Source organism: Oncorhynchus gorbuscha, linkage group LG06, assembly GCF_021184085.1.
Source record: "Oncorhynchus gorbuscha isolate QuinsamMale2020 ecotype Even-year linkage group LG06, OgorEven_v1.0, whole genome shotgun sequence".
Lineage (NCBI taxonomy): Eukaryota > Metazoa > Chordata > Actinopteri > Salmoniformes > Salmonidae > Oncorhynchus > Oncorhynchus gorbuscha.
In genome coordinates this window covers 81,833,992-81,858,221 of record NC_060178.1, presented here as the reverse complement: position 1 = coordinate 81,858,221, position 24,230 = coordinate 81,833,992, and the positions used below count along the sequence as shown (strand labels likewise).

The window sequence follows — 24,230 nt, the reverse complement described above, 5'->3', positions numbered from 1 at the left end:
ATTAGCTTTCCAGTTTCCACCACACAAAAAGCACTCGAAACAACCAAAGCATTATTGAAAACTGTAAAAAATTACTACTTGATGCAATTTTTCTGTACATTTTCTAAGCACATCTTACCACTATGGGGCAGAATGTTGCTAGTTGGTCATAAAGGTACCTCGCCTCTTCAATGCTGCAAGCTTGGAATGTCACCTGGAAAAACATAAAAAGGTTCAAGTTAATTTAAGGACTAATCAACAGGCTTATATAAACATGCGCACAACCTGTAAAAAATATTCTCTAGTCTAGTATATGAACAAGTAATTTATGATGTGTGACTGAAAAAAGGAACATGCATCCAAAGACAAACTAATAACAACAGTATACAACGTTAATATTAGTATAATGTGTAGCATATACCTGAAGACAGCAATTGCCCATTCCGAAGCCCATGGCATCCATGTAGATGTGATCAGGGAGTGCTGCTCTGGCGGCCTCCCCATCATCCTCCGGAAACTTCTCCACAAATGGAGATGGAGTGCACTTGTCTTTAAAGACTAACAAGGAGAAAGAAGCACAGTGAAAAATAGATACCAATAAGTATGTATCCTAAATTTGACCAGTGAAAATGACAAAATGTATTTGACTGAGTGGTGTAATTGTTAAGTGCAAATGGTGAAGACCGATTTTTATTTACACTTACTGGGTACGTTGATCACTACCTTCTCTCCTCTTCTGTGACGAATGTTTCTGGTCAGGGTGCTGAAAAAACATTCACACATTTCTGTATTCAAGGGAATTTAAAAAAAGAGCTCAAACTTGACATATCATAGCAGTGAGACAACATACTGCAAATATACAATATATAAACAAAAGTATGTGGACACCCCTTCAAATTAGTGGATTTCACTATTTCAACCACACCTGCTGACAGGTGTATACAATCGAGCACAAAGCCATGCAATCTCCATAGACAAACATTGACAGTAGAACAGCCTTTCTGAAGAGCTCAGTGACTTTCAACACGGCACCGTCATAGGATGCACCTTTCCAACAAGTCAGTTCGTCAGATTTCTGCCCTGCTGGAGCTGCCCTGGTCAAGTGTAAGTGCTGTTATTGTGAAGTGGAAACATCTAGGAGCAACAACATCTCAGCCAGACCCCAGTAATGATCTTGTGGCTGAATAAAAGCAAGTCCCCGCAGCAATGTTCCAACTAGTGGGCGACAAATTAATCTGAACGGCCGATTAATTAGGGCAGATTTCAAGTTTTCATAACAATCGGAAAGCGGTATTTTGGGCGCCGATTTTGCAGATTTAAATTTATTTTTAGACCTTTAACTAGGCAAGTCAGTTAAGAACACATTCTTATTTTCAATGACGACCTAGGAACGGTGGGCTAACTACCCTATTCAGAGGCAGAACGACAGACTTTCACCTTGTCGGCTCAGGGGATCCAATCTTGAAACCTTACAGCTAACCACCTGCCTCTCATTGCACTCCACAAGGAGCCTGCCTGTTATGTGAATGCAGTAGAAGCCAAGGTAAGTTGCTAGCTAGCATTAAACTTATCTTATAAAAAACAACCAATCAATAATAAATCACTAGTTATAACTACACATGGTTGATGATATTACTTGTTTATCTAGCATGTCCTGCGTTGCATATAACCGATGCAACGCTGGGGGATGATTTAACAAAAGCGCATTTGCGAAAAAAGCACAATCGTTGGACGACTGGACCTAACCATAAACACCAATTCCTTTCTTAAAATCAATACACAGAAGTATATATTTTTAAACCTGCATATTTAGCTAAAATAAATCCAGGTTAGCAGGCAATATTAACCAGGTGAATTTGTGACACTTCTCTTGCGTTCATTGCACGTAGAGTCAAGGTATATGCAACCGTTTGGGCAGCCTGGCTCATTGCGAACTAATTTGCCAGAATTTTACATAATTATGACATAACATTGAAGGTTGTGCAATGTAACAAGAATATTTAGACTTCGGCATGCCACAGTTTAGATAAAATACCGACCGGTTCCGTATTTCACTGAAATAAACATTTTGTTTTTGAAATTATAGTTTCTGGATTCGACCATATTAATGACCAAAGGCTCGTATTTCTGTGTGTTATGTTATAACTAAGTCTGATTTGATAGAGCAGTCTGACTGAGCGGTGGTAGGCAGCAGCAGGCTCGTAAGCATTCATTCAAACAGCACTTTCATGCGTTATGCCAGCAGCTCTTGGCAAGCACAGCGCTGTTTATGACTTCAAGCCTATCAGCCTAATGGCTGGTGTAACCGATGTGAAATGCTTAGCTGGGTGTGCGCTAATAGCGTTTCAAACGTTCAAACGCTCTGAGAGAAATAGTCCTATAAATACTATATTAACTACAACCTAAAACTTCTTACCTTGGAATATTGAAGTCTCATTTTAAAAGGAACCACCAACTTTAATGTTCTCATGTTCTGAGCAAGGAACTTAAACGTTAGCTTTCTTACATGGCACAAATTGCACTTTTACTTTCTTCTCCAACACTGTTTTTGCATTATGTAAACCAAATTGAACACGTTTCATTATTTATTTGAGGCTAAATGGATTTTTATTGATGTATTATATTAAGTTAAAATAAGTGTTCATTCCGTATGGTTGTAATTGTCATCATTACACATTTTTTTAAAGTAAAAAATTGGCAGATTAATCGGTATCGGCTTTTTTGGTCCTCCAATAACCGGTATCAGCGTTGAAAAATCATAAATCGGTCGATCTATGGTTCCAACATCTACTGGAAAGCAATCCCAGAAGAGTGGAGGTTGTTGTGGCAGCAAAGGGGGGACCAACTCCATATTAATGCCCATGATTTTGGACAGATGTTCGACGAGCAGGTGTCCACATACTTTTGGTCATGTAGTGTATATGTGGAACAAAGGTAGCACAGTGTCTTATACTCAGCTGGCCCCTCCCCAGATAGTGTTAAACGCTCTACAACAAATCTTTTAGTGTTCAACATGCTTTCTCTGCCCTTAACCTTGTTCTGAACACCTGCAAAACAAAAAGGTCATGTGGTTTGGTAAGAAGAATTGCCCCTCTCCCCACCAGTGTGCTTACTACCTCTGAGGGTTTAGAGCTTGAGGTAGTCACCTCATATCTGTACTTGGGAGTATGGCTAGATAGTACATTGTCCTTCGCTCAGCAAACATCAAAGCTGCAGGCTAAGGTTAAATCTTGACTTGGTTTCCTCTATTGTAGTCGTTCCTCTATCAACCCAGCTGCCAAACTAACGCTGATTCAGATGACCATCCTACCCATGCTAGACTACGGAGACGTAATTTATAGATTGGCAGGTAAGGGCACTCTCGAGCGGCAAGATGTTCTTTACAGTTGGGAATCAGATTTTCCACCAATGCTCCTTATAGGACACATCACTGCACTCTATACTCCTCTGTAAACTGGTCATCTCTGTATACATGTCTCAAGAACCACTGGTTGATGCCTATTATGCCTATCCTCTTAGGCCTCCCTCCCCCTTATCTGAGATACCTACTGCAGCCCGCATCCTCCACATACAACACCTGATCTGCCAGTCACATTCCGCTAAGGATCCCCAAAGCGCTAACATTCCTGGGTCGCTCCTCTTTTCAGTTCGTTTCAACAAACACTCAAACTGGACTGTTCTCTCTCCATCTCTTCATTCAAAGACTCAATCTTACTGACAGTTGTGCCTGCTTCACGTGATGCATAGTTGTCACTGCCTTCTTGCCCTTTGTGTCGTAGTCTGTGCCCAATAATGTTTGTACCATGTGTCGCTGCCATGCTGTTTTCTTAAGTCTCTCTTTATGTAGTGTTGTCGTGAGAGTTTTGCCCTGTTTATTAAATATGTATTTATTTATTTATATATAAAAATAATACAAAAAAAAAGGGCATATATATATATATATACACATATTTTTTTTAAACAGCGCCCATCCCCGCAGGAGGCCTTTTGGTAGGACGTCATTGTAAATAAGGATTTGTTCTTAACCGACTTGCCTAGTTAAAGGTTAAATAATACACACAGATTTGAAGTCGGAAGTTTACATACAACTAAGCCAAATACATTTAAACTCAGTTTCCCAATTCCTGACATTTAATCCAAGTTCCCTGTCTTAGGTGAGTTAGGATCACCACCTAATTTTAAGAATGTGAAATGTCAGAATAGAGAGAATTATTTATTGCATCTTTTATTTTTCTCATCACATTCTCAGTGGATAGGACGTTTACACACACACTATTAGTATTTTGTAGCATTGCCTTCAAATTGTTTAACTTGGGTCAAACATTTCGGGTAGCCTTCCACAAGCTTCCCACAAGTTGGATGAATTTTTCCCCATTCCTCCTGACAGAGCTGGTGTAACGGATTCAGGTTTGTCAGCCTCCTTGCTCTCACATGCTTTTTCAATTCTGCCCACAAATGTTCTTTTGAATGGAGGTCAGGGCTTTGTGATGACCACTCCAATACCTTGACTTCGTTGTCCTTAAGCCATTTTGCCACAACTTTGGAAGTATGCATGGGGTCATTGTCCATTTGGAAGACCCATTTGCGACCAAGCTTTAACTTCCTGACTGATGTCTTGAGATGTTGCTTCAATATATCCACAATTTTCCCCCCTCATGACGCCATCTATTTTGTGAAGTGCACCAGTCCCTCCAGCAAAGCACCCCCACAAGCTGCCACCCTCGTGCTTCATGGTTGGGATGGTGTTCATTGACTTGCAAGCCTCCCCCAAGCCTCTACCCTCCAAACATGATGGCATTATGGCCAAACAGTTCTATTTTTGTTACATCTGACCATAGTACATTTCTCCAAAAAGTACGATCTTTGTCCCCATGTGCAGTTTCATACCGTAGTCTGGCTTTTTTTTAATGGTGGTTTTGGAGCAGTGGCTTCTTCCTTGCTGAGTGGCCTTTCAGGTAATGTCGATATACGACTCGTTTTACTGTGGATATTGATACTTTTGTAACCGTTTCCTCCAGAATGTTGACAAGGTCCTTTGCTGTTGTTCTGGGGTTGATTTTCACTTTTCGCAGTAAAGTACATTCCTCTCTAAGAGACAGAATGAGTCTCCTTCCTGAGCGGTATGATGGCTGCACGGACCCATGGTGTTAATACTTGCGTACTATTGTTTGTACAGATGAAAGTGGTACCTTCAGGCATTTGGAAATTTCTCCCAAGGATGAACCAGACTTGTGGAGGTCTACAATGTTTTTTTCTGAGGTCTTGGCTGATTTCTTTGGATTTTCCCATGATGTCAAGCAAAGAGACACTGAGTTTGAAGGTAGGCCTTGAAATACATCCACAGGTACACCTCCAATTGACTCAAATTATGTCAATTAGCCTATCAGAAGCTTCTAAAGCCTGGAATTTTGTGTATAGTGTATGTAAACGTCTGACCCACTGGAATTGTGATACAATGAATTATAAGTGAAATAATTGCATGCATGACACAAGAAAAAATTAATTGTGTCATGCAAAGTTGATGTCCTAACTGAGATGCCATAAACTATAGTTTGTTAACAACGAATTTGTGGAGTGGTTGAAAAACAAGTTTTAAATGACGCCAATCTAAGTGTATGTAAACTTCTGACATACATATATACATACAAGCCTACCTGAATCTTGGGTGTCCGTTTATGGCTTCATCTGGGAAGAACAGTGATTTGGACACTCCTTTTTCAACAGGTGTTGGGTTGTACTCTGGCTGGGTGAAGCCTGGACAACCTAACCTAAAACCATTGTTACAAGAATAACAATAATGTTAAGGTACTATAAATGAAATAAACAAAGTTTCAAATGGTTGAGTGAGTGACAAAATAGGTACTAAACTACCTTGGGAATGATGTGATGGTGGCAAGGGTTTCATTCTTATTCAGCACAGATGAGGCCTCTCGCCTCCTCTTTCCCATGTTGTCCTCCACTGTGTTGAACTCTGACATCGTCCCACCGTATGGCTGCCCCGGAGTCCCTTCGATCATGTAGCTGCCATACTCTGGCCTCCAAAGGGTAGGATGGCTACAAATAAAAACAAAGCATTAAAAAAATACAAAAGTAAAAGCCAATTCCGTATTTAGAGGCCAAATTAATAATGTAAACAAGGTCCTTGATCAGATAGAGTCCATTGTGTTATGCTGATCTTTCACATTAAAGTAAACATGTTTTATTTTTAACATGTTTAAAAAAAAATCTAATGTCAGCAGGGGGGAAAATGCTGTGTTTGTGCTTCAGGGCACGTGCTCTTCAGTATGTGCGACAGAGGCAGTAATGAGGAATGCTACAGCTCTAGCTACAATTCCCCACTGACACTGGTATTTCCCCTGGGTTAAGTAGGCTTCACAGATTTAGGACATCATGGGCAGTTAGCAAGCAGACCATTACTGTGGGGCTTGTACAAATACATCAAATAGAGAAATTCCTTCTGCAGGTTAAAATGCCTTTAACAGCCAACGGTGTAGCGGGCAGGGTGACTCAAGTGCTTTTGTAAGAGCATAGTTTAAAAAAACATTTTTTTTTAAAGAAAGTAAAACTCATGCCAAAGTTGCATACATGTAAAGTAGCTTTTGCATGAGCGAGCCATAAGGGAAGCTCCTTCATTTATTTTAAAAGTTGCTAAAGAGGCTAATGGAACACTGGTCTTATGCAGTGACAAAAGATGTATTTAATACCTGCAATGTAAAAAATAAAAAGTTTAACAACCAAATGTCTATTTTTTATGTAAATGACATGTTATAGAAGGAGCAAGACACGTTTTGTGATTTCACTTGTTTGAGAAACCTCTAACCAGTGATTCACTTCCTCATCCTCAGTGCGCAGTACAAAGCTCTGAAAAAATATGAACAAACACACCAGAAACATCCTTTTAGAAACCTAAACGCCCTCAGTAAAGTGATGCAGGTCTTTAGATGTTGTACACATGAAATTGTGTCATTCCAAACTATATCCGCAACGTTATATTCAATTTTGTGCAACTCTAGCAGTTTTCCCCTATCCAGCTGTTCCATTTGAGTCGCAACAAAATGTATTATAGCGTTGCTGATAAAGTTCAGAATGACAGTACGGGGAAACAAAATATATATGAAAATACAGTTGAAGTCAGAAGTATACATACACCTTAGCCAAATACATTTAAAAGCAGTTTCACAATTCCTGACATTTAATCCAAGTAAACATGCCTTGTCTTAGGTCTGTTAGGCTCACCACTTTATTTTAAGAATGTGAAATGTCAGAATAATAGTAGATAATTATTTATTTATTTTGTCCCATTCCTCCTGACAGAACTGGTGTAACTGTCTGGTTTGTAGGCCTCCTTGCTCACACACTTTTTCGGTTCTGCCCACAAAATTTCTATGGGATTGAGGTCAGCGCTTTGTGATGGCCACTCCAATACCTTGACTTTGTTGTCCTTAAGCCATTTTGCCACAACTTTGGAAGTATGCTTGGGGTCATTGTCCATTTGGAAGAACCATTTGCGACCAAGCTTAAACTCCCTGACTGATGTCTTGAGATGTTGCTTCAATACATTCACATTTTGTTCCTTCCTCATGGTGCCATCCATTTGTGCAGTGCACCAGTCCCTCCTGCAGCACAGCACCCTCGCAATATGATGCTGCCACCCCCGTGCTTCATGGTTGGGATGGTGTACTTAGTCTTGGAGAATTCCCCATTTTCCCTCCAAACACAACGATGGTCATTACGGCCAAACAGTTCTATTTTTGTTTCATCAGATCATAGGACATTTCACTAAAAAGTACGATCTTCGCCCCCATTTGCAGTTGCAAACCGTAGTCTGGCTTTATGGCGGTTTTGGAGCAGTGGTTTCTTCCTTGCTGAGCGGCCATTCAGGTTATGTTGATATAGGACTCATTTTTACTGTGGCTAGAGATACTTTTGTACTTGAAGATCCAATCAAATTTATTTGTCACATACACATGGTTAGCAGATGTTAATGCGAGTGTAGCGAAATGCTTGTGCTTCTAGTTCCGACAACGCAGTAATAACCAACGAGTGATCTAACCTAACAATTCCAAAACTACTACCTTATACACACACAAGTGTAAAGGGATAAAGAATATGTACATAAAGATGTATGAATGAGTGATGGTACAGAATGGCATAGGCGAGATGCAGTAGATGGTATCGAGTACAGTATATACATATGAGATGAGTAATGTAGGGTATGTAAACAAAATGGCATGGTTTAAAGTGGCTAGTGATACATGTATTACATAAAGATGCAGTAGATGATAGAGTACAGTATATACACATATAAGATTAGTAATGTAGGGTATGTAAACATTATATTAAGTAGCATTGTTTAAAGTGGCTAGTGATATATTTTACATCAATTTCCATTATTAAAGTGGCTGGAGTTGAGTCAGTGTCAGTGTGTTGGCAGCAGCCACTCAATGTTAGTGGTGGCTGTTTAACAGTCTGATGGCCTTGAGATAGAAGCTGTTTTTCAGTCTCTCGGTCCCTGCTTTAATGCACCTGTACTGACCTCGCCTTCTGGGTGATAGCAGGGTGAACAGGCAGTGGCTCTGGTGGTTGTTGTCCTTGATGATCTTTATGGCCTTCCTGTGACATTGGGTGGTGTAGGTGTCCTGGAGGGCAGGTAGTTTGCCCCCGGTGATGCGTTGTGCAGACTTCACTCCCCTGTGGACAGCTTTACAGTTGTGGGCGGAGCAGTTGCAGTACCAGGCGGTGATACAGCCCGACAGGATGTTCTCAATTATGCATCTGTAGAAGTTTGTGAGTGCTTTTAGTGACAAGACGAATTTCTCCAGCCTCCCGAGGTTGAAGAGGCGCTGCTGCGCCTTCTTCACGACACTGTCTGTGTGGCTGGACCAATTCAGTTTGTCTGTGATGTGTACGCCGATGAACTTAACTTACTACCCTCTCCACTACTGCCCATCGATGTGGATAGGGGGGGGTGCTTCCTGAGAGTCCGCAGGTTTTGGTTGCGGGCAGTGTCATTGGCACTGTATTGTCCTCAAAGCGGGCAAAAAAGTTAGTCTGCCTGGGAGCAAGACATCCTGGTCCGAGACGGGGCTGGTTTTCTTTTTCTAATCTGTGATTGACTGTAGACCCTGCCACATACCTTGTGTCTGAGCCGTTGAATTGTCACTCTACTTTGTCTCTATATACGGACACTTAGCTTGTTTGATTGCCTTGCGGAGGGAATAGCTACACTGTTTGTATTCGGTCATGTTTCCGGTCACCTTTCCCTGGTTAAAAGCAGTGGTTCGCGCTTTCAGTTTCACACGAATGCTGCCATCAATCCACGGTTTCTGGTTTGGGAATGTTTTAATCATTGCTATGGGAACGGCATCGTCAATGCACTTTCTAATGAACTCGCTCTCCGAATCAGCATATTTGTCAATGTTGTTGTTGGAAGCTATGCGGAACATATCCCAGTCCACGTGACCGAAGCAGCCTTGAAGCGTGGTATCAGATTGGTCGGACCAGCGTTGAACAGACCTGAGCGCGGGAGCTTCTTTTTTTAGTTTCTGTCTGTAGGCAGGGAGCAACAAAATGGAGTTGTGGTCAGCTTTTCCAAAAGGAGGGCGGGGGAGGGCCTTATATGCGTCGCGGACGTTAGAATAGCAATGATCCAAGGTTACCAGCCCTGGTTGCGCAATCGATATGCTGATACAATTTAGGGATTCAGATTAGCCTTGTTAAAATCCCCAGCTACAATGAATGCAGCCTCAGGATAGGTGAACAGAAGGACTTGGTTTCCTGTATGTTGTTGTGATCACGCCACGTCTCGTTAATCATAAGGCATACGCCCCCGCCCCTCTTCTTACCAGAAGTCGGCACGATGCGTGAAGAAACCAGCTGGCTGCACCGATTCCATTAGAGTCTCGAGTGAGCCATGTTTCCGTGAAGCAAAGAACATTACAGTCTCTGATGTCCCTCTGGAATGCTACGCGTGCTCGGTTTTCATCAACCTTGTTGTCAAGACACTGGACATTGGCAGGTAGTATGCTAGGGAGTGGTGCGCGATGTGCCCGTCTCCGGAGCCTGACCAGAAGACCGCTTCGTTTCCCTCTTTTACGACGTCGTTGTTTTTGGTCGCAGGCTGGGATCCATTCCGTTGTCCTGGGTGGAAGGCAGAACACAGGATCCGCTTCGGGAAAGTCATATTCCTGATCGTACTGATGGTGAGTTGACGTTGCTCTTATATTCAGTAGTTCTTTCCGACTGCATGTAATGAAACCTAAGATTACCTGGGGTACCAATGTAAGAAATTACAGGAAAAAATAAATAAAATACTGCTGGTTTTCCTAGGAACGCGAAGCGAGGCGGCCATTTCTGTCTGCGCCGGAAGTATGTGATGCTGGAGGAAACCGGGTCCTTTACTGTTGTTCTGGGATTGATTTTCACTTCTCGCACCACAGTACGTTCATCTCTAGGAGAAAGAACGAGTCTCCTTCCTGAGCGGTATGACGGCTGTATGGTCCCATGGTGTTTATACTTGCGTACTATTGTTTGTACAGATGAATGTGGTACCTTCAGGTGTTTGGAAATTGCTCCCAAGGATGAACCAGACAAATATCGTTTGTCTCTTGATTTTCCTTGATTTTTTCAAAAGGCACTGAGTTTGAAGGTAGGCCTTGAAATACATAGTGTATGTAAACCTCTGACCCACTGGAATTGTGATACAGTGAATTATACAGTGAATTATAAGTTAAATAATCTGTCTGTAAACAATTGTTGGAATTTTTTTTTGTCATGCACAAACTAGATGTCCTAACTAGAGGTCGCCCAATTAATTGGAATGGCTGATTAATTAGGGCCGATTTCAAGTTCATAACATTCGGAAACCTTTTATTTAACTAGGCAAGTCAGTTAAGAAACAAATTCTTATTTTCAAAGACTGCCTAGGAACGGTGTGTTAACTGCCTTGTTCAGGGGCAGAACGACAGATGTTCACCTTGTCAGCTCAGGGGTTCCAATCTTGCAACTGCAGTTAACTAGTCCAACGCTCTAACCATTGCACTCCACAAGTAGCCTGCCTGTTACGCGAATGCAGTAGAAGCCAAGGTAAATTGCTAGCTAGCATTAAACTTCTTGTAAAAAACAATCAATCATAATCACTAGCTATAACTACTAATCCAGTTTAGCAGGCAATATTAACCAGGTGAAATTGTGTCATTTCTCTTGCTTTCATTGCACGCAGAGTCAGGGTATATTATGCAACAGTTTGGGCTGCTTGGCTCATTGCGAACTAATTTGCCAGAATTTTACGTAATTATGTAACAAGAATATTTAGACTTAGGGATGCCACCTGTTAGATAAAATACCAAACAGTTCCATATTTCACTGAAATAATAAACATTTTGTTTTCGAAATGATAGTTTCCGGATTCAACCATATTAATGACCAAAGGCTCGTATTTCTGTGTGTTATGTTATAACTATGTCTGATTTGATAGAGCAGTCTGACTGAGCAACAGCAGGCCAGTAATCATTCATTCAAACAACAGTTTCATGCGTTTTGCCAGCAACTCTTCACAAGCACAGCGCTGTTTATGATTTCAAGCCCATCAGCCTAATGACTGGTGTAACCAATGTGAAATGGCTAGCTAGTTAGCTGGGTGTGCGCTAATACTGTTTCAAACGTCACTCGCTTTTAGATTTGGAGTAGTTATTCCCCTTGCAGCGTTGGGTAACGATGCTTCGAGTGTGGCTGTTGTCGATGTGTTCCTGGTTCGAGCCCAGGTTGGGGCGAGGGGGACGGAAGCTATACCGTTACACTGGCAATACTATAGTGCCTATAAGAACATCCAATTGTCAAAGGTATATGAAATACAAATGGTAGAGAGAAAGTCCTATAAATACTATATTAAATACAACCTAAAACATCTTACCTTGGAATATTGAAGTCTCATGTTAAAAGGAACCACCAACTTTCATATGTTCTGAGCAAGGAACTTAAACGTTAGCTTTTTACATGGCACACATTTTTACATGGCACATATTACTTCCTTCTCCAAAACTTTGTTTTTGCATTATATAAACCAAATTGAACATGTTTCAATATTTGAGGCCAAATGGATTTTGATGTTTTATATTAAGTTAATTCAGTAGTTGTAATGGTCATTATTACAAAACAATTGTATTTATTTATTTTACATAAATATACACATTTAATCGGCCGATTAATCAGTATCGGCTGGCTTTTTTGGTCCTCCAATAATCGGTATCGGCGTTAAAATCATAATCGGTCAACCTCTAGTCCTAACCAACTTGCCAAAACTGTAGCTTGTTAACAAGAAATGAGTGGAGTGGTTGAAAAACGAGTTAATGACTCCAACCTAAGTGTATATAAACTTCAGACTTCAACTGTATATGCAATCACTACTCTAAGTTGCTCTGGATAAGAGCATCTAATAAATTACTAAATGTTTGAGCCCCCATACTGCACAACGAGGATGAGGAAGTGAATCGCTGGTTGGGGCAAGTTTCTTAAAAATAAGTTAGATCGCAAAAACTGTCTGTACCCTTTTATAACATGGCATTTACATCAAAAACAGCGATACAAGTTTAAAATAGGAATATTCTACTTTAACATAAGGCAGATAAATAGCAGCCAGTTTCAACTCAACACGATAATCGTGTCATTTTCTAAACAGATTTAAAGCTGACTTACTTGGGGTTTGTCTTTTCACCTTTGTCTTGAAGGGTTTCCAAAACCTCCCCACCATTGAGAACAAGACGAACCTTTTCATTTTTCTCATCCATTTCAATCAACATGTATTCCACCTAAAAAGGGGAGAAAAAAAAAACATTTTGCATAACCAGTTTATATTTTAAGCCTGAAAAACTGTGTGCAAATGCAATGCATATCATGCTGAAATCCATTAGGCCTACAGCACATGTTGACATCACTGACAGCACCCATTGGCTAAAAACTGATTGGAAGTAGAATCAAAGCTCGTGTTGATTAGTGTTAACATAATGTAGCCCGATGCTGCATTCATAACCAAGTGGGAAGGTGGGAATGACCAGTTGTGAAGTGAATAAATCCTTGGGTCGTTTCACCTCAAAACACAAGAAAGAGGACACCCACCATCTTAGATAGAAAAGATTTCATAACAATCTATCTAATCAGTGTGTCGGCTGCAAGTAGACTAGAGATTTGGCTAAATGAATTCAGCTGCGAGTTGGAGAGGCTGATCTTTAGTCTCTCTTTCGTCACATATCCTGTGTGTGGCTGCGGGTTTACCTCAGTTTTCAAAATGTTTGAATCCTACTATCGTCAGTGTTAACTCTAGGAGATGGGAGTGGGAGATACACAACATGACCAAAAATATATGGACACCTGTTCGCCGAACAAAATAATGGGCATTAATATGGAGTTGGTCCCCCTTTCCTGCTATAACAGCCTCCAATCTTCTGGGAAGGCTTTCCATTGTTGGAACATTGCTGGGGGGACTTGCTTTCTTTCAGCCACAAGAGCATTAGTGAGTGGGGCACTGATGTTGGGCAATTAGGCCTGGCTCGCAGTGGGCATTCCAATTCATCCCAAAGGTGTTCGATGGGGTTGAGCTCAGGGATCTGTGCCGGCCAGTCAAGTGCTTTCACACCTATCTCGACAAACCATTTCTGTACGAACCTCGCTTTGCGCACGGGGGCATTGTCCTACTGAAACAAGAAAGAGCCTTCCAAATTGTTTCCACAAAGATGAAAGCACAGAATCGTCAGTGCTAAGGGCCTAGCCCGAACCGTTAAAAATAGCTCCCGACCATTATTCCTACTCCACCAAACATTAGTTGGCACTATGCATTGGTTCTCCTGGCATCCGGTAGGGTTTTCCTGGCATCCGCCAAACCTTGATTCGTCTGTAGGACTGCCAGATGGTGAAGTGTGGATTTATCACTCCAGAGAACACGTGTCCACTGCTCCAGAGTCCAATGGCGGCGAGCTTTACACCACTCCAGCCGACGCTTGGCATTGCGCATGGTGATCTTAGGTCTGAGTGCGGCTGATCAGCCATGGAAACCCATTTCATGAAGCTCCCAACGAACAGTTATTGTGCTTACATTACTTCCAGAGGCAGTTTGGAACTTGGTAGTGAGTGTTGTAACCAAGGACAGATGATTTTTACGCACTACGTGCTTCAGCGGTCCTTTTCTGTGAGCTTGTGTGGCATAACACTTCTCGGCTGAGCTGTTATTGCTCCTAGACATTTCCAATTCACAATAACAGCACTTACAGTTGACCGGGGCAGCTCTAGCAGGGCAGAAATGTGATGAAAAGGAGCATTCTATGACCGTGCCACATTGAAAGTCACTGAGCTTTTCAGTAAGGCCATTCTACTGCCAATGTTTGTCTATGGCGATTGCATGGCTGTGTGCTCGATTTTATACAGTTGTCAGAGCAACAGGTGAGACTGAAATAGCCAAATCCACTCATTTGAAGAGATGTCCACATACTTTTGTATATACATTAAATCAAATGTTATTGGTCACATACACATGGTTAGCAGATGTTATTGTGAGTGTAGTGAAATGCTTGTGCTTCTAGTTCCGACAGTGCAATAATATCTAACAAGTTAACTAACAATTCACCAACAACTAGCTAACACACACGAATCTAAAGGGAGGAATAAGAATATGTACATATAATTATAAGGATGAGCGGCATAGGCATGGTGCAATAGATGGTATAAGGTACAGTATATACATACAGTTTAAGTCGGAAGTTTACATACACCTTAGCCAAATATATTACTCCGATTTTCACAATTCCTGACATGTCATCCAAGTAAAAATTCCCTGTCTTAGGTCAGTTAGGATCACCACTTTATTTTCCAGAATGTGTAATGTCAGAATAATAATAAATGCCATTTAACAGACGCTTTTATCCAAAGCGACTTACAGTCATGTGTGCATACATTCTACATATGGGTGGTCCCGGGAATCGAACCCACTACCCTGGCGTTACAAGCGCCATGCTCTACCAACTGAGCTACAGAAGGACCATAGAATAATAGTAGAGAAAATTATTTATTTCACATTTAATTTTTCATCACATTCTCAGCGGGTCAGAAGTTTACATACTCAATTAGTATTTGGTAGCATTGCCTTTAAATTTTTTAACTTGGGTCAAACATTTCGGGTAGCCTTCCACAAGCTTCCCGCAATAAGTTGGGTGAATTTTGGCAGATTCCTCCTGACAGAGCTGGTGTAACTGTTTGGTTTATAGGCCTCCTTGCTCACACACGCTTTTTCAGTTCTGCCCACAAATGTAGTATAGGATTGAGGTCAGGGCTTTGTGATGGCACTCCAATACCATGGCTCTGTTATCATTAAGCCATTTTGCCACAACTTTGGAAGTATGCTTGGGGAATTTTATAAAAGTGGCCAGTGATAGGAGTCTGTAGTTAGCAGCCTCTCGGAGTTAGTGATTGCTGTTTAACAGTCTGATAGGCTTGATTGTGCATCTTTTTGAGGGTTTCAGGTGACAAGCCAAATTTCTTCAGCCTCCTGAGATTGAAGAGGCGCTGTTTGCGCCTTCACCACACTGTCTGTGTGAGTGGACCATTTCAGTTTGTCTGTGATGTGTACGCAGAGGAACATAAAACTTCCCACTTTCTCCACTACTGTCCCTTTGATGTGGATGGGGGGTGCTCCCTCTGCTGTATGCTGAAGTCCACGATCATCTCCTTTGTTTTGTTGACGTTGAGCGAGAGGTTGTTTTCCCTGACACCACACTCAGAGTGCCCTCCCCTTCTCCCTGTAGGCGGTCTCATCGTTGTTGGTAATCAAGCCCACTACTGTGGTGTCGTCTGCAAACTTGATGATTGAGTTGGAGGCGTGCATGGTCACGCAGTCATGGGTGAACAGGGAGTACAGGAGGAGGCTGAGCACACACCCTTGTGGGGCCCCAGTGTTGAAGGTCAGCGAAGTGGAGATATTGATTCCTACCTTCACCACCTAGGGGTGGCCCATCATAAAGTCCAGGACCGAATTGCACAGGGCGGATTGAGAGCCAGGGACTCCAGCTTAATGATGAGCTTGGAGGGTACGATGGTGTTGAATGCTGAGCTTAGTCAATGAACAGCATTCTTACATAGGTATTCCTCTTGTCCAGATGGGATAGGGCAGTGTGATGGCGATTGCGTCTGTGGACCTGTTGGGGTGGTATGCAAACTGAAGAGTGTCTAGGGTGGCATGATCCTTGACTAGTCTCTCAAAGCACTTCATGATGACATTAGTGAGTGCTACGGGGTGGTGGTCATTAAGTTCAGTTATTTTTGCCTTCTTGGGTACAGGAACAATGGTGGCCATCTTGTCAGGACAGCAGACTGGGATAGGGAGCGATTGAATATGTCCGTAAACACACCAGCCAGCTGGTCTGCGCATGCTCGGAGGACGCGGCAAGGAATGCCGTCTGGGCCAGCAGACTTGCGAGAGTTAACACGTTTAAATGTCTTACTCACATCGGTAACGGAGGAGCGGTGTTGGCGGGCCGCGATGGTGGCACAGTATTATCCTCAAAGCGGGCAAAGGTGTTTAATTTGTCTGGAAGCGAGAGGTCAGTAACCGTAACGTAGCTGGTTCTCTTTTTGTAGTCAGTGATTTCCTGTAGACCCTGCCACATGTCTCGTGTCTGAGCAGTTGAATTCCAACTCCACTTTGTCTCTATAGCAACATAACATGTTTGACTGACTTGAGGGAATAACAGTTAATATTAATTCGGCCATATTCCCAGTCCTCTTTCTGTTTTGCGCGAATGCCACCATCCAGCCACAGTTTCTGGTTAGGATAGGTTTTAATAGTTAGTGGTACAGCATCTCCAATGCACTTCCTTATAAACTCACTCACCGAGTCAGCGTATAGATCGGTGTTATTCTCTCAGGCTGCTCGGAACATTTCCCAGTCAGTGTGGTCAAAACGATCTTGAAGCGTGGATTCCGTAGGCGCAGGATGGATGCATGTATGCCTTGTATGCATCGTGGAAGTTAGAGTAGCGGTGATCGAGTGTATTGCCCGCGTAAGTGCTGCAATCAACATGCTGATAGAATTTAGGTAGCCTTGTTCAAATTTGCTTTGTTAAAATCACCGGCTAAAACAAATGCCGCCTCAGGATGTTTGGTTTCCAGTTTCCATAGAGTCCAGTGAAGTTCCTTGAAGGTCGTCTTGGTGTCTGCTTGAGGGGGAATATACACAGCTGTGACGATAACTGATGAGAATTCTCTTGGGAGATAATATTTGTAAGTCGCTCTGGATAAGAGCATCTGCTAAATGACTTAAATGTAAATGTAATATGGCTGGCATTTGATTGTAAGGAATTCTAGGTCGGGTGAGCAGAAGGACTCGAGTTCCTTTATGTTGTGATTACACCATGAGTCGTTAATCATGAATTATACACCCCCACCCTTCCTCTTCCCAGAGAGGTGTTTATATATGTCGGTGCGATGCATGAAGAAGTCCGGTGGCTGAACAGACTCCGACAACGTATCCCGAGAGAACCATGTTTCCGTGAAACAGAGAATGTTATAATTTAATCTACCCTGTTGTCAAGAGACTTGACATTGGCGAGTAGTATGCCCGGAAGCAGTGGGCGGTGTGTTCATCTACGGAGTCTGACCAGAAGGCCACTACATCTGCCTCTTCTGCGGCGACGTTGTTTTGAGTCGGCTTCTGGGATTAGATCTACGGTCCTGGGTGGTGGTCTGAACAAAGGATTAATTCTGGAAAGTCGTATTCCTGGTCGTAATGTTGGTAAATTGACATTGCTCTGATATCCAATAGTACTTCACAGCTGTATGTATTAACACTTGTGATTTTCTGGGCTAACAATGTAAGAAATAATACTTACACTAAATAATGCATAGTTTCCTAAGGACTCAAAGCGAGGCGACCATCTCTATCTGCGCCATCCTGCTAATGACCCAGGTATATTGTGTAGCGGTCAAATAAAATGTTTCTACAAGCACCGAATACTGGCCAGGCACCAAGAAAGCGCCACCACCACTACCAAACCTTGAACCAGCTGCTAAAAAGACAGCATACAAGTAGAAAAGGACAAAAACGCATTCTGACCTGGAAAGAGGAGTTCCATGGGTTTGACATGACACGAAGGGAGATGTCAGGTACTGCTCGAAGTATCAGCATTTCCCCAGTTTTGCAGACACGTACAGTGCATTCGGAAAGTATTCAGACCCCTTGACTTTTTCCACATAGTTACATTACAGCTTTATTCTAAAATGTATTCATTTTTCCCCTCATCAATCTACACACAATACATCATAATGACGAAGCAAAATCTTTTTTTTGAAAGGTTTGCAAATATAGATAGATAAATAAAAACTGAAATATGACATTTATATAACTATTCAGACCCATTACTCAGTATTTTGTTCAAGCACATTTGGAAGCGAACTAGTCTTCTTGGGTATGATGGTAAAAGCTTGACACCTGTATTTGGCGACTTTCTCCAATTCTTCTCTGCAGAATCTCTCAAGATCTGTCAGGTTGGATGGGGAGCGTCGCTGCACAGCTTTGTCAAGTGTCTCCAGAGTTGTTTGATCGGGTTCAAGTCGGGACTCTGGCTAGCCACTCACGGACATTCAGAGTCTTGTCCCGAAGCAACTCCTGCATCGTCTTGGATGTGTGCTTGGGGTTGTTGTCCTGTTGGAAGATTGAACCTTATTCCAGTCTGAGGTCCTAAGAGCTCTGGAGCAGGTTATCAAGGATCTCTCTGTACTTTGCTCCATTCATCTTTCCCTTGATCCTGACTATTCTCCCGGTTGCTGAAAAACATCCCCACAGCATAATGCTGTTTTTTTTGTACTCTTCCCAGATCTGTGCAGCGACACAATCCTGTCTCAGAGCTCTATTCCTTCAAACTCATGGCTTGGATTTTGCTCTTGACATGCACGGTCAACAGTGGAACGTTATATGCAGTCGTGGAAAAAAGTTGAGAATGACACAAATATTAATTTCCACAAAGTTTGCTGCTTCAGTGTCTTTAGATATGTTTGTCAGATGTTACTGTAGTATAATTACAAGCATTTCATAAGTGTCAAAGACTTTTGACAATTACATGAAGTTGAGGCAAAGAGTTCATATTTACAGTGTTGATCCTTCTTTTGCAATACCTCTGCAATCGGCCCTGGCATGCAGTCAATTAACTTCTGGGCCCGTTGATGGCAGCCCGTTCTTGCATAATCAATGCTTGGAGTTGTCCGAATTTGTGAGTTTGTGTTTGTCCACCAGGCTCGAGGATTGACCACAAATTCTCAATGGGATTAAGGTCTGGGGAGTTTCCTGGCCATGGACCCAAAATATCGATGTTTTGTTCCCCCGGGCCACTTAGTTATCACTTTGCCTTATGGCAAGGTGCTGGAAAAGGCATTGTTCTTCACCGAACTGTTCCTGGATGGTTGGCAGAAGTTGCTCTCAGAGGATGTGTTGGTACCATTCTTTATTCATGGCTGTTTTCTTAGGCATAATTGTGAGAGAGCCCACTCCCTTGGCTGAGAAGCAACCCCACAGATGAATGGTCTCAGGATGCTTTACTGTTGGCATGACACAGGACTGATGGTAGCGCTCACCTTGTCTTCTCCGGACAAGCTTTTTTCCAGATGACCCAAGCAATCAGAAAAGGGATTCATCAGCAAAAATGACTTTAGCCCCAGTCCCCCGCAGTCCAATCCCTATACCCTTTGCAGAATATCAGTCTGTCCCTGATGTTTTTCCTGGAGAGAAGTAGCTTCTTTGCTGCCCTTCTTGATACCAGGCCATCCTCCAAAAGTCTTTGCCTCACTGTGCGTGGAGATGCACTCACACCTGCCTGCTGCCATTCCCGAGGAAGCTCTGTACTGGTGGTGTCCCGATCCCGCAGCTGAATCAACTTTTTAGGAGACGGTCCTGGAACTTGCTGGACTTTCTTGAGCGCCCGGAAGCCTTCTTCACAACACTTGAACCACTCTAATTGAAGTTCTTGACGATCCGATAAATGGTTGATTTAGGGGCAATCTTACTGGCAGCAATATCCTTGCCTGTGAAGCATTTTATGTGCAAAGCAATGATGACGGCACATGTTCCCTTGCAGGTAACTATGGTTGACAGAGGAAGAACAATGATTCCAAGCACAACCCTATTTTTGAAGATTCCAGTCTGTTATTCATACTTAATCAGCATAACAGAGTGATCTCCAGCTTGTCCTCATCAACACTCACACCTGTGTTAACGAGAGAATCACTGACATGATGTGAGCCGGTCCTTTTGTGGCAGGGCTGAAATGCAGAGGAAATGTTTTCTGGGATTCAGTTAATTTGGATGGCAAAGAGGGACTTTGCAATTATTTGCAATTCATCTGATCACTCTTCATAACGTTCTGGAGTATATGCAAATTGCCACCATAAAAACTGAGGCAGCAGACTTTGTGAAAATGTATATGCGTCATTCTCAACTTTTGGCCACGACTGTAAACATCATCCTTTCCAAATCAAGTCAAATCAATTGAATTTACCACAGGTGGACTCCAATCAAATTGTAGAAAAATCTAGGATGAGCAATGGAAACAGGATGCACCGGAGCTCAATTTCAAGTCATAGCAAAGGGTCTGAGTACTTACATAAAAAGGTTTTTATTTTTAATACATTTGCAAAAATGTCTAAAAACCTATTTGTTTTCGGTTTGTCATTATGGGCTATTGTGTGTAGATTGATGAGGGAAAACAATTTAATCCATTTTAGAATAAGGCTGTAACGTAACAAAATGTGGAAATGTCAAGGATTGAATATTTTCCGTATGCAATAAGTTAATCAAAATAGTTTAAACTATTCTAGCAAACGTTGACTTTAGCAACCCGTTACCAACTGACAGCTAAGTTATCTAGCTAGCTAAAGTTGGCATAGAAGGCAGGCTAACGTTAGTTGCCAGTCCATTTTTGTTTTTTACACCATTATTTAATCTTTATTTAACTAGGCAAGTCAGTTGAGAACACATTGTTATTTTTAATGACAGCCTAGGAACGGTGGGTTAACTGCCTCATTCAGGGGCAGAACGACAGATTTTCACCTTGTCAGCTCGGGGGATCCAATCTTGCAACCTTTCAGTTAACTAGTCCAACGCAATAACGACCTGCCTCTCTCTCGTTGCACTCCACAAGGAGACTGCCTGTTACGCAAATGCAGTAAGCCAAGGTAAGTTGCTAGCTAGCATTAAACTTCTTATAAAAAACAATAAAGTCTCCCGGGTGGCACAGTGGGTAAGGGCGCTGTACTGCAGCGTCCGCTGTGCCACCAGAGACTCTGGGTTTACGCCCAGGCTCTGTCATAACCGGCCGCGACCGGTAGGTCCGTGGGGCGATGCACGGGATAGGGAGGGTTTGACCGGTAGGGAAATCCTTGTCTAATCGCGCACCAGCTACTCCTGTGGCGGGCCGGGCGCAGTGCGCGCTAACCAAGGTTACCAGGTGCACAGTGTTTCCTCCGACACATTGGTGCAGCAGGCTTCCAGGTTGGATGGCGGTGTTAAGAAGCAGTGCGGCTTGTTTGGGTTGTGTATCGGAGGACGCATGACTTTCAACCTTAGTTTCTACCGAGCCCGTACGAGAGTTGTAGCGATGAGACAAGATAGTAACTACTAAACAATTGGATACCACGAAATTGGGGAGAAAAAGGTCAAATTCAACAAAAACAATCAATCATAATCACTAGTTAACTACACATGGTTGATGATATTACTAGATATTATCTATATGTGTTGCATATAATCTGACTGAGCATACAAGTATCTGACTGAGCGGTGGTAGGCAGAAGCAGGCGAGTTAACATTCTTTCAAACAGCACTTTCGTGCATTTTGCCAGCAGCTCTTCCTTGTGCGTCAAGCATTGCGCGGTTTATGACTTCAAACCTATCAACTCCCGAGATGATGCTGGTGTGACCGGGTAATGCTTCAATGGTGGCTGTTGTCGTTGTGTTGCTGGTTCGAGCCCAGGGAGGAGTGAGGAGAGGGACGGAAGCTATACTGTTACACTGGCAACACTAAAGTGCCTATAAGAACATCCAATAGTCAAAAGGTATATGAAATAGAAATGGTATAGAGGGAAATAGTCCTATAATAACTACAACCTAAAACTTCTTACCTGGGAATATTGAAGACTCATGTTAAAAGGAACCACCAGCTTTCATATGTTCTCATGTTCTGAGCAAGGAACTGAAACGTTAGCTTTCTTACATGGCACATATTGCACTTTTATGTTCTTCTCCAACACTTTGTTTTTGCAGTATTTAAACCAAATTGAACATGTTTCATTATCTACTTGAGGCTAAATTGATTTTATTGATGTTTTATTTTAAGTTAAAATAAGTGTTCATTCAGTATTGTTGTAATTGTCATTATTACAAATACATTGTTATTATTATTTGTAAATATTTTTTTATAAATCAGCCGATTAATCGGTGTCGCCTTTTTGGGTCCTCCAATAATCGGTATCGGTGTTGAAAAATCATAATCAGTCGACATCTAAAAGAAATGTCTCAAAATAAAATCTCAATAGGTGCAAACCATGACAAATAAGCATATTTATTCAGTGAAACACTTAGTTACCAAACCCTTTTAGATGAAGATGTTCTAAATGTCTGTCGTATTGAGGGTTTCAGGTTCCCATGAAATGTAAACCATCTTATAGAGAACAAAACCTCTCCATTTTCTAAGAGACTAGTATACATACAAATGATTCCATAGCCTAAATAACTGAATAATAAACAAGTTACTGAACGAAGTTGTCTAAATCAAAAACAGTTATGCATTGGTCAGCTGCTTTGAATGGGTTCAATGTTTATGGACAGAGTATAGACATCGAAGCATCCATTTGCAGGGGTGGAAGTAACGAATTAAAACTACTCACGCTCCTGTAATTAAGTAGCTTTTCTGTGTACTTTGAGTATTTTTCAAAGGCTGTACTTTCACTTAAGTACATTTTCAAAACTATCCATTACAGAGTACAATCTGGAAAAAGGATACATATCATGGCAAGCACATACATTTTGAACCTTTTGTAGCATCTAGAAATATTCACTTGTTTGTCAGTGACAAGTAACATGACCAGATGGACCAATACAATTCAATTCCACACATCACACAAAAACAGCCCAATCATAGCTGTGTATGCAAACTAAATGATGATCGGTAGCAGGATTTTTTGGCTGTAAAAAAAAAGGTAGCTACATGCAAAAAAAAGAGAAAAAAAACAGGTTTCCTAATCAACTTGAAAAATAAATAAGCTCTGCTTATCAAAGATGGTGGAGGTGGCTGGCTACAGAAATTCTGCATCAAACTTGAGGAAACATATAATGGTACAAAAAGTACATTTATAAATATATTTTATCACCATGAATGGTGTTTGTTGTGTAGGCTAACAAAGTGTTGCCATCAGCCATTTGCAATCAATCTGTAGCATAATGCTAACATTAGCTAGCTCATCCTGTTCCTAGCTAGTTAGAAGCTAACCCTGACCAACATCTTTACACAGCTGAAGGAACTATAAGCTGTAGTGCGGGCTACAACCACATTGACATTATAGTGGCTAGTAGCTAGCCATCCGCGTGGTGCGTCTCACAGGCAACCGTTGACAAGCTTGTCATTAATTTGATCTGTGAGGGCCACAACCATTATATAATAATAATATATGCCATTTAGCAGACGCTTTTATCCAAAGCGACTTACAGTCATGTGTGCATACATTCTACGTATGGTCGAACAACCAGCTTTTAAAGATTTGGCAACCACCCTGCATCCTCAATGCAAAGTCATCTCCAGACCTACTGTTCGTTCAAGAATACATGAATCTGCCACCTTGGCAGGGTAAATTATGTTGCCACCATCACCGATTGTTGGACAGCTCACCAAAGGAGTTACATCGTGGTCACATGTCACATGAAGAAGCTCTGGTGAGACGTTCTGCTACATTAGTTTGCAAGAGATTGAGAGGTTCCCACACATTTGATGTGCTTGCAGGTGCCCTCGATGACATCCATTGTGCATACAGGATCAGAGGGAAAGTGATAAGATCCACAACAGACAAGGGATCAAACTTCATCAAAGCATTCAATGTTTTTGGTGAGCAGAGCCAGGCAGTAGTCAGCAGACCAAGACTCAGATGCTGAAGAGCCAGCAGAGCAGGTTGAATACCAAGACCCATTTTCCATCCTGGTTAATGACAGTGGCCTAGAATATAAACTCCCT

At 41.9% G+C, this 24,230-nt stretch overlaps 1 protein-coding gene across 1 annotated transcript in view; it reads right to left on the bottom strand.

The window, feature by feature from the left end:
- The window catches only part of LOC124038409 (glutamate--cysteine ligase catalytic subunit-like), a 32,614-nt gene that overhangs the window by 5,677 nt on the left and 2,707 nt on the right, over positions 1-24,230 (bottom strand). Inside the window, exons 2-7 of the mRNA XM_046354261.1 lie at positions 12,673-12,785; positions 5,851-6,033; positions 5,634-5,747; positions 684-742; positions 401-537; positions 119-193 (exon numbers count right to left, since the gene is read on the bottom strand). Coding sequence (XP_046210217.1) covers positions 119-193; positions 401-537; positions 684-742; positions 5,634-5,747; positions 5,851-6,033; positions 12,673-12,785 — 681 coding nt within the window. The remainder of the gene's footprint in view (positions 1-118; positions 194-400; positions 538-683; positions 743-5,633; positions 5,748-5,850; positions 6,034-12,672; positions 12,786-24,230) is intronic.